The 13,971-nt window shown below is 38.8% G+C and overlaps 1 protein-coding gene across 2 annotated transcripts in view; it reads right to left on the minus strand.

Annotated features, from left to right (window-relative positions):
• Window positions 1–493: 493 nt before the first annotated feature.
• The window catches only part of Dpy19l4 (dpy-19 like 4), a 64,439-nt gene continuing 50,961 nt past the window's right edge, over window positions 494–13,971 (minus strand). For both annotated transcript variants that reach the window (XM_059253851.1, XM_059253852.1), the window contains 3 exons: window positions 11,667–11,799; window positions 5,150–5,308; window positions 494–2,705 (listed from right to left, as the gene is read on the minus strand). In XM_059253851.1, coding sequence (XP_059109834.1) covers window positions 2,541–2,705; window positions 5,150–5,308; window positions 11,667–11,799 — 457 coding nt within the window. In that variant the 3' untranslated portion in view covers window positions 494–2,540. The remainder of the gene's footprint in view (window positions 2,706–5,149; window positions 5,309–11,666; window positions 11,800–13,971) is intronic.

Consider the following 13,971-nt stretch of genomic DNA (forward strand, 5'->3'; position numbering starts at 1 on the left):
TGGGTTTGTTACATTAAAAGCAAAAATGTTTTCTCTTTCTTTGAGGAATTCCTTCCCGTTCACTCCCATAACTGCTTCATCAATGGGGCTTCACTGTTAATCCGACACCTGCTAGGTTGGGAGTTTGAACTACTTGCAGAGGTTTTCACCTGTTACTCCACAAGTTACTAAGTAAATAATTAAATGCTTTCAACACAGTTTTCTCCTGTTAGTGACAGTTAAGATGGAAGTGAATCAACTTATCTCTCATACCTAACATTATCATCTTATTCTCTTTTCTCCCCTTCTTTTTTATTTATTTTTTCCCCCGGCAGTGCTGGAGACTGACCCAGGGCCTTGTGTGTGCTAACCCAGCACTATACTGCTGACCTACACAGTCACAGCCAGTATTATAATTTCTACAATAAAGCTTACTTTTCTGTTTCAGTTGATGCTGAGTGACAGTTAATTATAAACTTTTGTTGTTGTTGTTGTTGTTTTTGTTTTTTTGAGAGAGAGTCTCACTATGTAACTTTGGCTGTCCTAGAACTCACTATGTAGACCAGGGAGGCCTTGAACCCAGAGATCCTCCTGCCTCTGCCTCCTGAGTGCTAAGAATAAAAGAGTGCACCACTATGCCTGGGACTAATTATAAACTTTTAATTAAAAAAATCTCTATCTATTTAAGAAATATGTTGACAAGCAAAGCAACTTACTATTACAGCGAACAAAACAAAAACTAAGAGACCACACATTATCATGTCAGTAAAAACTCAACTGAATACTTCCTATTCCAAGGGAAACAGGGTTTGGGCTTCCCTTTACAATATGTAAGCTGTTTCTTCATGCTTCACCCTTAAGGATGACCACATGACTACTCACTGTGTACTTGAGTAGCTGGTAAGTTTTCATGAAGCCCGATGCTAACCACTACTGACTACCAAGGTTTTCAGACAGTCAGATCCGCTGCCACAGCTGCTTTTCTGTAGTTGAAATAAGTATGTAAAAGAGCAAACGCGACCAATGACGCTAAGCCAGATGGTGTGACAGATGTCAGTAAAGCTGCACAACGGTAAAGCATCTTAAAGAAGTGCACATACTTGAAAAAGAAAAAAAATGTATGTACATATATATATATTACAAAAAGAAAATATTTTCCTCCTAATAATATGGAGTTTTGAAAATGCAATTTTATAGCACTGTAACAAATAAAAAGAGAACCTGTTCACTGAACAACTGTATAATATAAAATTAAATATTCATTTTATTAAAATCATTTCTCTACAGGCTTCATCTATCCTGAATCTCTTTAACAGGCCAAATTAATTACAATTTCTTTCTCCCCACAAACAGGGTCTGATTATGTAGCTCTGGCTGTCTTGGAACTCACAGAGATCTGCCTGCCTCTGCCTCCCAAATGCTGGGATTAAAGGCACGAGTCACTACACTGACTTAGAATTTCTTTTAATGATACAAAGTTGAAAATACACAAAGGAATGTGGCATTTATGCTGTGAATTATTGAAAATTTTATTTAATTCTCATTTTGCTCTGTTAAACATGTAATGTTTCATGAATAACACCACTTGATTGGTTACACTTTATAACCAATACACCTATATGCAGAGGTGTGTTTAAAAGTGTCTGCAGACACCTCTAGAAGCTGATGCCCATGGTAGTATACATATTATTACTGTGACAGTGTTAATTATTTTTACTTAATACGTCCATAGAAAACATGTGATTGGATTGTATACTCCACATCCAAAAAACGTAAAATTCTTTTAAATGTCCATATATACGTGTGTATGTATATATGGACTTATATATATATATGTATTTATATATATATATACACACACACATATATATATAAACAAACACAAGTTATCGTTCTAGCATGATTGAATTGTTATCAACTTAATGGGCTTAAGTGAGAAAAGGCAATCACTTAATAGTCATGAAATAATTAAATGTACTAATTCGTCCTATGTATTGCTAAGAACATGCTACGCTACTTGGGCAGCAGATGACAGGATCAGTATCATAAAACAATCACTTTCCTTTATGTTATTTCCCTTTAAATTTAAATGTCACATATTTTTAACTAACATTTAAATTTTTTTTAATTGTAAAAAATTTACATCTGTTACAAACTTGCTTGGAGAATTTTCTCTTCTACTATAGAATAAAATCACACATTAAGTACTTATTAAAAATTATGTTTTTGACGTAAACACTGACCTTGAAAATACCCAAATTAAAGATCAATATTATGATAGGTAAGATTTATAAGGAGACAATGCAGCGGGGAAATGTTTAAATCGTGTACTAAGGAAGAAAGCTGTCAGAAGATTGCAGCAGTGGATTTGACATTTTACTAAGACAGCGACATCTGACCTTCTGGTCCAACAAAACCCTAAACCCAGGAATCAGCAGCGGGCGTGGGAAGAGCCATGGCACTCCAGGTATCCACACTCCATCTGCAAGACACTGTGGAGGTCCAAGAAAACTGCATTCTACTTCAAGTAGCAGGTCTTTGAAGTGAAGGCTCTGATATTTTCAAGATTGGAAGGATATCACAGTGTTGACTTTATATACGAAGTAGGACCTGTTCCAGTACACGCGAGTGAAGTAATTCACATATGGAGAATAGTTAATTTTGACCTCATGACAAAACCGTCCATACTTTGAATAGGTTAATTTGTCACCTTCTTCACAAACCACCTATCAAAAAATAAGAAACAATATAAAAAAACTTACTAAATTTACTAGGAATATAATCCTTGTACTAGTGTGTGTGTGTATGAATATTATCATTGCTAAACATGACTATAAAATATCTTATGCTATTTAGCAAATTTAAGCCTTCTCCTAAGTCCTCATGACCACTGAACTCCTGAACTTTGACAGAGAAATAAGCATAAAATGTTTGCAATTTGTAAAGGATTTAATACTAAAATTTAGCTGACATTGTCTCTATGATCTGCCATCACTGCTCTGAAAAACTCAATTATACAGCTTCTAAGGATGAAAAATGAACATACCCAGGACCCATAACCACCTAGTAAGCAAGCACATGTGACACTTCCCTAGTGTTAGGCTTTTACATTCCCATCTGACAATGCTCTCACCACCATAGCTCAGCTAAGTTTAAGTTTTGTGGGTTTTCCATTACATTACATTGTGTGTGTGTGTGTGTGTGTGTGTGTGTGTGTGTGTGTGTCAAAGGACAACTTTCAAGAGTCCCAGGGATGGGACTCAGGTTGTCAGGCTTGGAAACAAATCTTTACCCACTAAGCTAGCTTGCTGCCTCAGGTTTGCTTGTTTTTATACTATTATTGTAAAACCTATAATGGACATTGGACAGTCAATGCTAATAGTAAAGTAGCTTAAGCCTATGTCTGGTATTACATGAAAGAAAGAGCACAAAGGCAGGTCCCAAAAAACAGAAAGGCAACCTGATGTGCCATGCTTTATTGATACCCACGGGAGGCCTGCCCCTTTCTGAACAGAAACAGAGGAGGAGTGAATTAGCAGGGAGGTGTGATGGGAGGAGAGGAGGGAGGGGAAACTGCAGTTGGGATGTAAAATAAATAAATAAATTTTAAACAAGAATAGAAAGGCAGCAGAGAGCAAACAGAAATGTATCAGTAATTACTGAATATCACTTCTTGATTACAGTCTATCCATCATCAATAAACCAAAATCACATTATCAAGCACCCCTGAGAATATTCAAAATACACACAGCATAAGTAAATTTACAATGCAAGCTTATTGGGTCACAAAGACATGAGAATGGGGAAATTTTTAAAGACATTTTTACTTTATGTATGTGTTTTGCCTGCATGTATACGTGCCCTGCATGCACGAAGTGCTCTCAGAGGCCAGAAGAGGGCATCAGATTCCCTCCAACTGAGTTACAGAAGGTTGTGAGCTGTTCTGTGAGTCTTGAGACCTGAATCTCAGTCCTCTTCAAGGGCAAGAGGGGCTCTTAAATGCTGAGTCACCTCTCCAATCCTGAAAGATGCGAACTGTGAAAACAAATTCTTTACCTCCACACTGCTCTTGGCTTATTAAGACAAACAGGATTGTTTCAGAAGGGAAAGAAAAAAATCTGTGGTGACATATTGTGTATCAAATAAAGCCTGCAGGGCTGGAGAGATGACTCAGCAGTTAAGAGCACTGATTGCTCTTCCAGAGGACCCAGGTTTAATGCCCAGCACCCAAATGGCAGCTAACAACTGTCTCTAACTCCAAGATCTACCTTCACACAGACATACATGCAGGCAAAATACTAAATAAATAAATAAATAAATAAATAAATAAATAAATAATTGAGGGGGTAAAAAAAAAGCTTGTCTGAGGATCAGAGGACAGAGCCAGCCACTAGATTAAACATAGAGGCCAGGCAGTGGTGACACACACAATTAATCCTATAAATCTGTCTAGATCTCTCTGAGTTCAAAGCCACCCTGGACCACATGAGATTGATTCAGTCTAGGAGAAAAACAGAGCCAGGCAGTGGTGGCACACACCTTTAACCCCAGTACTTGGGAGTCACATACCTTTAATCCCAGCACTTGAGATCTCATGCCTTTGTTACCAGTATCCGGGAAGCACAAAGGCCATTAATCCCAGAACTAGGAAGGAAGTGAAATGGCTGGGTGGAGAAAGGCATATAAGGCGTGAGGAGACAGGAACTAGAGCCTTTTCAGCTGAGGACTCAGAGGCTCGTGGCGACAGGATCATTCAGCCTGAGGATTCAGGAATGGTGAGAAGTTTCTCTAGTGGCTTGCTCCTTTGTCTCTCTGATCTTTCAGCATTTAGCCCAATATCTGTCTCCAGGTTTTTTATTATAAGACCAATTACGGTTCGTACAACAAAAATCCTGGCTGCGGCCTAAACAGACTTTGCCCTACAACTCAGAATGATCTATTTATCTTTTTCTCGAGTCCTCCAGCCTAACTTTCTCAGGAGTAAAAGCATCTATTCCCGTAGGTACTACTTATCAGACTTGCAAACTCTCTGAGTCTCCTTGGTTGCTAGGCATTACTCGTGGAGAGGGCAGCTGGCTTGCCAGAGCAGCTGGAGTTCATGGAGGAGGACGACAAGGCTAAAGAAAGTCATTCCTCTAAGAAACAATCAACTTTTTAAATAGTTACTTACATGTCCATTTGCAACATCTAATAAGTCTTTAACCCTGCAGCCTCTCACGGTTCCCATCTCATTGCAGATGGCATCTTCTACAATGAGGTAGTTAGCTTTGTAAGATGTCAGGATTTTATAAATATCCTCAGCAGATCGCTTTGAATAGATTTGGTAAATCTGAAAGGAAATAATTAGGACAAAATTTAAATGACGCTGAAAGCACCTGTTAATTAAAATTACACAACTTGAATAGAATACACTTCACAGGGATGGACAGACGACTCAGCAGTTAAGCGCATGACCCGCTCTTGCAGAGGGCCTGAGTTTGGTTACCAGCATCTGTATCAGGTAGTTCACAACGGCTATAACTCGATCTGCAGGGAGTACAATAGCCTCTTTTGGATCCCTCAGACAGCTGTGCTCACATGCACATACACCCACCTGGTATACACATAATTATAAATATATATATAAAATAAAATACAATTCCAAAGTATACAATTCACCAACTAATGATTTTTAGTATATGTACAGAGTTGTGCATCTACCAATACAACTTTAGATCACTTGCATTATCCCAAAGAAGAAAAGATGTGTATCTTGTCTGTTACCTCTCAACCTGCCTGCCTCATTCCTATACAACCAATAATCTACAATGTCTCTACTAAAGTATCTATTCTAGACATCTGAAATCCATGGGATCTATAACATGGGATTCTTTGTGACTGACTTCCTTCACTTGGCATGAAGCTTGCCTAACTCATCCATACTGTACTGTATCATCTTTAAGTACTTCATTATCTTTCAAAACCAAATATTTACTCTATTAATATAAGGATAAAACATTTTGTTTATCATCAGTTAATAAACATTTTGGTTGCTTGTATTTGGACGCCATTATGAATAATGTACATGAGTATTCATGTAGGAGTTTTTTTTTTGTTTTGTTTTGTTTTTTTTAAAGATTTATTTATTTATTACATATACTACATATACAGTGTTCTGTCTGCATGTATGCATGCAGGCCAGAAAAGGGCACCAGATCTCACTACAGATGGTTGTGAGCCACCATGTGGTTGCTGGGAATTGAACTCAGGACCTTCGGAAGAGCAGCCAGTGCTCTTAGAGCGGCCAGTGCTCTTAGCCGTTGAGCCATCTCTCCAGCCCCTCATGTAGGAGTTTTGTGCAGGACATACACTTCTGCCAGAATTGCTATGTCATAAGGTAACTGTAATTAATTTTGTGAAAACTCTGACTAGCTTCCCACAAACTGTGTACAGGGTTTGGTTCTAGCTATCTAAATCCTAAGTAACACTTTTTTGTCTTTTTGTTTGTTTTTTGAGGCAGGGTCTTTACATAGCCCTGGCAGACCTTGACCTTGATATGTAGACCAGGCTGCCCTTGAATTCACAGAGATTAGCCTGCATCTACCCACCACAACCCTCAGTGCTGGATTAAAGGTGACAATCACCAAGCCCAGTTTATTTGTCTCTTTAATTTTAGCTATCCTACTTGGTCTGTAGAGATATCTAGTTGTGGATTTGACTTTCATTTTCCTGATGGTTAACGAAGTTATGCACCTTTCATATACAAATTAGTCATTTGAATTTTTTTCTCCTTTGAAAAAAATGCCTATATTTTCAAAATTTTGATCTGACGCACCCTTCTGTCTCCAAATGAACCCACATACATACACAGAAATGCAGACACATTCAGCCATGAATAAAAATTTAAAAAGAATCTTTAAAATAAAATTCTGTGAAATGTCAACATTACTAAGAGACTAGAGGAGTGTTTCAACTTTGGTATGATAGAAATTTGGGGCCAAATACTTCATTCTGCGGACAGGACAGAGGCTATTTGCCCACTGTAGGGGTGTTTACCAGCACCTGCTCGATGCCCACAGAACTCTATCGCTAGTGACGACCGACAACCAAATACGTCTCTAGACAGTACCAAATGTCCTCTCCACGCAAACGCTTCCTGGGTTGACAAACAGTGTGTAAGAGATTACACAAAATTGGTCTTGTATTACAAACTAGAGATACTGTCTAACTAGATGACCTGTCTCATCTCTGGGGAGCTTCATTTGGGTTGTGATTAGACAAAATTATCCAAGAACTGCTATTTACTAGATACTGTAAAGAAAGGCAAACTCTGAAAACGCAAAATAAACAAACCATGATTACTATTCTTGGAGCTGAGTTCCATAAAACAAAGTAATTAGAACTCTGATCAAATTATAAATGATTCTGAAACACCATATTACAGGAAAGTCCTATCAAAAGAAAACAAAGAAGCTGGGCATTGTGGTAGCCTGGGCTACACAGTGAGATTTTTGTCTCAAAAACAAAAAGCTGGAATTGATGGTTTCTTAGGAATCCCTGTCCATATTCTACCAAAACACCACCATCTCTTTGAACACAGCAAATGTTAATCAGAACTGACGGCTTCCTATTGAGGCAGGCCACCCATAAGCTTATCTCCCTATCTCTGTCCACTCCACCTGCTTTGATATGTTCTCGAGACTATAATGAACTTTCCCTTTGTTCTTTTTAAAAATATTTTTAGCTCTTTTTTTAAAGATTTATTTATTATGTATACAGTGTTCTACATGCATGTATGCCTGCAGGCCAAAAGAAGGCACCAGATCTCATTACAGATGTTTGTGAGCCACCATGTGGTTGCTGGGAATTGAACTCAAGACCTCTGGAGGAGCAGCCATCTCTCCAGCCCTATTTTTTGGCTCTTTGACACAAAGTTTCACTTATATTTCAGGCTGACCTTGAACTTAACTGCAACCCTTGCCTCTATCTCCCAAGTGCTAGGATTACACATCTAATTATTCTACTATAAGGCTTAATTATTTAGCCTTTCATGTTTACCAGCTGCCTCAAGGGCAACCTAAATTTCTCACCATGACACCACAGGTCCACAAAAATCTGGCCTCATTTTCTAGTTACATAGTTTCATTTTCTAGTCACATAGTTACATTTTCTAGTCACGTAGTTACATCTAGTTACAAAGTCACCTTTTCTAGTCAGTTACATTTTCTAGCTACATAGTTACATTTTCTAATCACATAGTTGCATTTTCTGTTACATAGTTAAAAATTTCTAGTTACATGGTTATATTTTCTAGTTACACCATAACATTTTCTAGTTACACTGTTACATTTTCTAGTTACATAGTTGCATTTTCTAAATAGTTACATTTCCTAGTTACATAGTTGTATTTTTCTAGTTACATATTTGCATTTTCTAGATAGTTACATTTTCTAGTTACATAGTTACATTTTCTAGCCACATAGTTGCATTTTCTGTTATATAGTTACATGTTCTAGTTACATAGTTACATTTTTCTAGTCACATTTTCTAGTTACACTGTTACATTTTCTAGTTACATACTAGTTACATACGTATATTTTCTAGTTACATAGTTGTATTTTCAAGTTACAGTTACGTTTTCTAGATACACAGTTACATTTTCTAGTTACACCATAACATTTTCTAGTTATACCTTTATATTTTCTAGTTACATAGTTGTATTTTCTAGTTATATAGTTGTATTTTCTAGATACAGTTATATTTTCTAGTTACGTAGTTACATTTTCTAGTTATATATTTACATTTTCTAGCCACAAAGTTGCATTTTCTGTTACACAGTTATATGTTCTAGTTACATAGTTACATTTTTCTAGTTACATTTTCTAGTTACACCGTTATACTTTCTAGTTACATAGGTGTATTTTCAAGTTATCGTTATGTTTTCTAGATACATAGTTATATTTTCTAGATACACAGTTACATTTTCTAGTTACATAGCTACACACATTTCTGATTTGTGTTACTTTTTCAGCATCTAATCACACATATTCCATTTCTAAACAAGTATCTCACCAGTCTTCAATGATGAGATCAAAGAGAATGACCTAATTTGGGATGAATTCTTAAGGTTTTGTAAGCAGAACTAATTATTCCTGCCTTTGAACTCTCTGTACTGGATGTGTATATACATCCATGCACATATAACTACAATTTAACAGTACATTCTGAGCACAGTGGAACATTCTTATAATCCTAGTACTTGGGAATGTGGACTCAGGAGAATCATGAGTTCAAGGCTAACCTTGACTACATACAAAACTTGAGACCCTCTTTCTCAATACAAACAAACAAAAAGAATCCTTTGAAGTTTTATTGTTTCAGTAATTTACAATTGTCTAGTAATTTAATTCTCATAAGTAGGAAAAACTATAACTTTTATCCAGGTTCAGTAGCTCATTCAAGATAATGTACAGAACTACCATTTGAGTCACAGAGTTCTGGCTGTCCTGGAACTAGCCATGTAGAGAGGCCAGGCTGACCTCAAAGTCACAGAGATCCCCACCCCCCATTTGCTTCGAGAGTGCTAGGGTTAAAGGCGTGCACCACCACACACCAAGCAGTATTTGTTTAAAATTATTTTTTATTTTATGTATTTGGATGTTTTGCCTGTATGTATGTCTGTGCACCATATGCATGCCTGATACCTATAAAGGCCAAAAGGGGGCACTGGACCCCCTAGAACTGGAGTTACAGGCAGTTTATTAGCTGCCTGCCATGTGGGTCTAGGAATTGAACCTGGGTCCTCTGGAACAGCAGTCAGTGCTCTTAACCACTGAGCTATCTCTCCAGCTCCTAAACTTATCATTTAAATCCATAACATTCAAAATAAGACATTCTCTAACCCACATTAATTAGGTGCCATTCTGACGTTATACAGAATTATTTATTAAAGCCCGTACCAATAAAGAAGAAGAAACCCGCCGGGCAGTGGTGGCGCACGCCTTTAATCCCAGCACTCGGGAGGCAGAGCCAGGAGGATCTCTGTGAGTTCGAGGCCAGCCTGGGCTACCAAGTGAGTTCCAGGAAAGGCGCAAAGCTACACAGAGAAATCCTGTCTCAAAAAAACAAAAACAAAAACAAAAAAAAACAAAAAAAAAAAAAGAAGAAGAAGAAGAAAAAGAAACCCCACAGGGTCGGTTAGTTGGCTAGTTGACTGGTTTTTGCAGTACAAAGGATTTGACTCAGGGAATTGTGAGTGACCGCCAAACAGTACCATTGAGTCACATTCCCAGGCTAACATGGGCCACCCTAACATCTACCCCATCTATGATTGAATCTAGGGACTTATAAATGGCAGGCAAACAATACCATTGAGCTACATGCCCAGGCTTAATTTTCTTTCCCAAGCAATTGCTTGTTTCCTAGTTTGATCTTGAAATTGCTATTCTCTGCCTCTATCTTCCAAATAGCTGGGATTATAAGGATGCTAAGACTCCTGGATAAATCAAAACAGTACATATTTGTTTACAGGGTGGGGGTGGGAGGCACGGAGTGTACATCAGTTGATTTACGCAATCTCTCTCCATCTTTTATTTTTTATTTCATTCATTCATTCATTCATTTTGGTTTTTTGAGACAGGGTTTCTCTGTGCAACAACCCTAGCTATCCTTGTACTTGCTCTATAGACCAGGCTGACCTGAAACTCACAGAGATCTGACTCCCTCCCTTTCCCAAGTACTGGGATTAAAGGCGTGCTCCACCACCACCCAGCACTCCACCTGATTTTTGAAACAGTGTCTTATTCAATCTGGAACTCCCTGATTGGGCTAAAATGGCTGGTCATCAAGCCCCAAGGATCCTTCTGTCTCCAACTCCCAGCACTGGGACAGATGTGCATGCTGCCACACTTGGCTCTTAATATAGGTGGTACGGCTCCAAACTCAGGTGCTTACACTTACACAGTGAGCACATCACTCACTGCGCTCTCTCTCTAGACCCACAGCTTCTAAATTATATTTGTATTTTATCAGCAATAGAATAACTTTGAAAAGAAAACGTGTATTGAGATAGGAATTGACAGTTTTCCTCAACAATTTGAGAGTCATGATACTTTAGAAGGATGGTTTCTCTTTCTGAAATATTATCCATCCATTCCAGTGACAGCATTATGGAAACTACCTCTCACAGAAGTGTAGCAACACTCTTCACAAAATAAAAATGTAATATTGTAGTTTGTTGTTGCCTTTGTTTTTGAGACAGGGTTTCTCTGTATAGCTTTGGAGCCTGTCCTGAAACTCACTCTGTAGCCCAGGCTGGCCTCAAACTCACAGAGATCCACCTGCCTCTGATTCTGGAGTCCTGCGCCACCACCGCCCAGCAAAAAAATTTAATATTTTAATCTTGAATTATCTCTTGGTAAAATTAAATTAATCATACAACTTTTACCTTTTTTTCTTTTTCTATTTTTCGTTTTTGAGATGGTCCTGCTCTATAGCTCTGGCTAGTCTGAAACTCCCTGTGGAGCACAAGCCGACATCAAACTCACAGTGGCCCTCCTGTTTCAACCTCCCACAACTTTAAAAACTAAACTGAATTACATCTTCTAAAATTGGATTTTCCTGTCTATCAAGAAACATGGATCAGCACAGAACAAGATTAAATTATAGTGTCACTTTAAAAGACCCAAATGTAGAACTTGATGGCTTACGTTTTCATTTCTCTTGAGAAGATCATCATCACTGTAAAGTGGCAAGCTTGTCACCATCCATCCAGTGCACAGTTTAATCACACCCATTAACTGTGGGCTTCCAGCAAACACAGCTGCAACGGGAGCTTGCCTCCTGTAAAGAGCCAACAGATTACGTGATAAAAGAGCAAATACACTACTAAGATCATTGACTTGTACCAACTCTCAAATACCAGCTACTTTCCATGTCTAGCACTTAGATTTCAAAGTCAATGCAGTTCATTTCACTTATGCATTCATTAAAAAGCAGGCTAGACTGAACATCTACCATATGCCAGCAACTGTTTTAAGCACTGAAGATAGATTCTTTTAAACAAAGGGAGGTGGAGATAAGAAACAAAAATATACTACATCAGAGGGTACTAAGCCACAGAACTCAAATCCTTCCACATCCATTCCCCGTCCTGCTCCTTCTGTCTCCTGACAGCAGTGTAGACAACTCCACACTGAGTCCACTTCGAAGTCTAGGATGCCACTTACAGGGTGGGAAACCAACACCAACGTCCTTCCTTCCATTGATTTCCACAGTGCTAGGGTGATTAAAAGTGCTCTATCAGACTGACGAAGCTCAGCATGCCTGCTGCCAGATTGGACGGCATGAGCTTGAGCCCAGGACCAAGGGAAAATAACTTACTCCTGTAAATAGTCTTCTGACTTCTACACATATACCATGGTGCACACACGCTGTGGCAGTCTGAAGGTAATTGGCCCACATAAGCTGGTAGGGAGTAGCGCTATTAGGACGTGTGGCTTTGTTGGAGTGGGTGTGGCCTTGGAGGAAGTATGTCACTGTGGGGGCGGGCTTTGAGGTCTCATATAAGCTCAAGATACAGCCCAGGGAGACATATCACTTCCTGTTGCCTCTGATCAAGATGTAGCCAGCACCATGTCTGCCTGCACATCACCATGCTCCCCGTCATGATGATAATAAACTGAGCCTCTAAAACGGTAAGCAAGCCACCCCAATTAAATGTTTTTCTTATAAGAGTTGCCATGGCCATGATGTCTCTTCACAGCAATAGAAACCCTAAGACACAGGCACATATGCATTCTACCTCTGAATTGTACCTTCAGCCACCCCTTAATCTATCTATTGACTCCAAGTATGCACTATTCAGCATCTGCCTACCTGTTCCATGGATAGAGCTAAGTTCTGGAAGAAAAGGAACAGCACCTGGCTAATGGAAGACTCAGAAGTAAGGAGACAGACTTAAGCCAAAATAATTATACTCAGGTAAATATCCAATTATTCAACAGTTCAGGCCTTTGCCATACTCTCCTCCACCCTCTACCTCACAAAAGGGTTTCTCTGTGTAGCCCTGGCTGCCCTGGAACCTACTCTGTAGCCCAGGCTGTCCTGAAACTCATAGAGATCCACCTGCCTCTGCCTCGAGAGTGCTGGGACTAGTGTGCGCTATCACTGCTGAGCTTTGTAATGTGTTGAAAAAGTTGGTGACACATGACGCAACTTCCTTTTTTGTTGATGACAACATAGTGCTATACTGTCATGCTCCCCAACGGCAACTATAACTCACATTAGTTATCAGTAGCAATGGTTAGGGTAACCTAAAAAGGTTCATATACATGTGGAATGTCTTTACAGAAGAAAGACCTCATTATAAGACCTATTCTCACTTCTATTCACTCATTCTATAAACAAACTTGTCATTTCTATAAATATTTTCTGGTTCCATCTCCTTTATTTTCCAGGCCTTAAAAACAACCACCACCACAAGGGTCTCACTCTTTAGCTTAGGCTGGTCTCAAACTTACAATGATCCCCCTTGCCTCAGTCTCCCAAGTACTCAACATTACAGTTATTTGCTACCAGGTTTGGCTCTTCCAGGACTTTTTTTTTTTTTTTTTTTTTTTTTTTTTGGTTTTTGGAGACAGGGTTTCTCTGTGTAGCTTTGGAGCCTGTCCTGAAACTCGATCTGTAGACCAGGCTGGCCTCGAACTCACAGAGATCTGCCTGCCTCTGCCTCCCAAGTGCTGGGATTAAAGGCGTGCGCCACCACTGCCCGGCTCCCAGACTTTTAAAAAGTGTTTCACCTCTTTTTTTGTGTGTTTTGTTTCTTCACTGGATCTTTAACAACTTTCAACATAGTTATTTGGAAGTCTATCCAGGGGTAGATTGATCACAAAAATGGCTGCAGTAATTCTTCTCTCTCTTAGCCATGGATATGGTGGGAAATGCTAATCCTAGCTATGTGATTTGTTAGATCAATAGGACAATAGCTGTGTGTGCTAGCTAGTTTCACGTCAA

This window comes from Peromyscus eremicus, chromosome 2 (assembly GCF_949786415.1).
Source record: "Peromyscus eremicus chromosome 2, PerEre_H2_v1, whole genome shotgun sequence".
NCBI lineage: Eukaryota > Metazoa > Chordata > Mammalia > Rodentia > Cricetidae > Peromyscus > Peromyscus eremicus.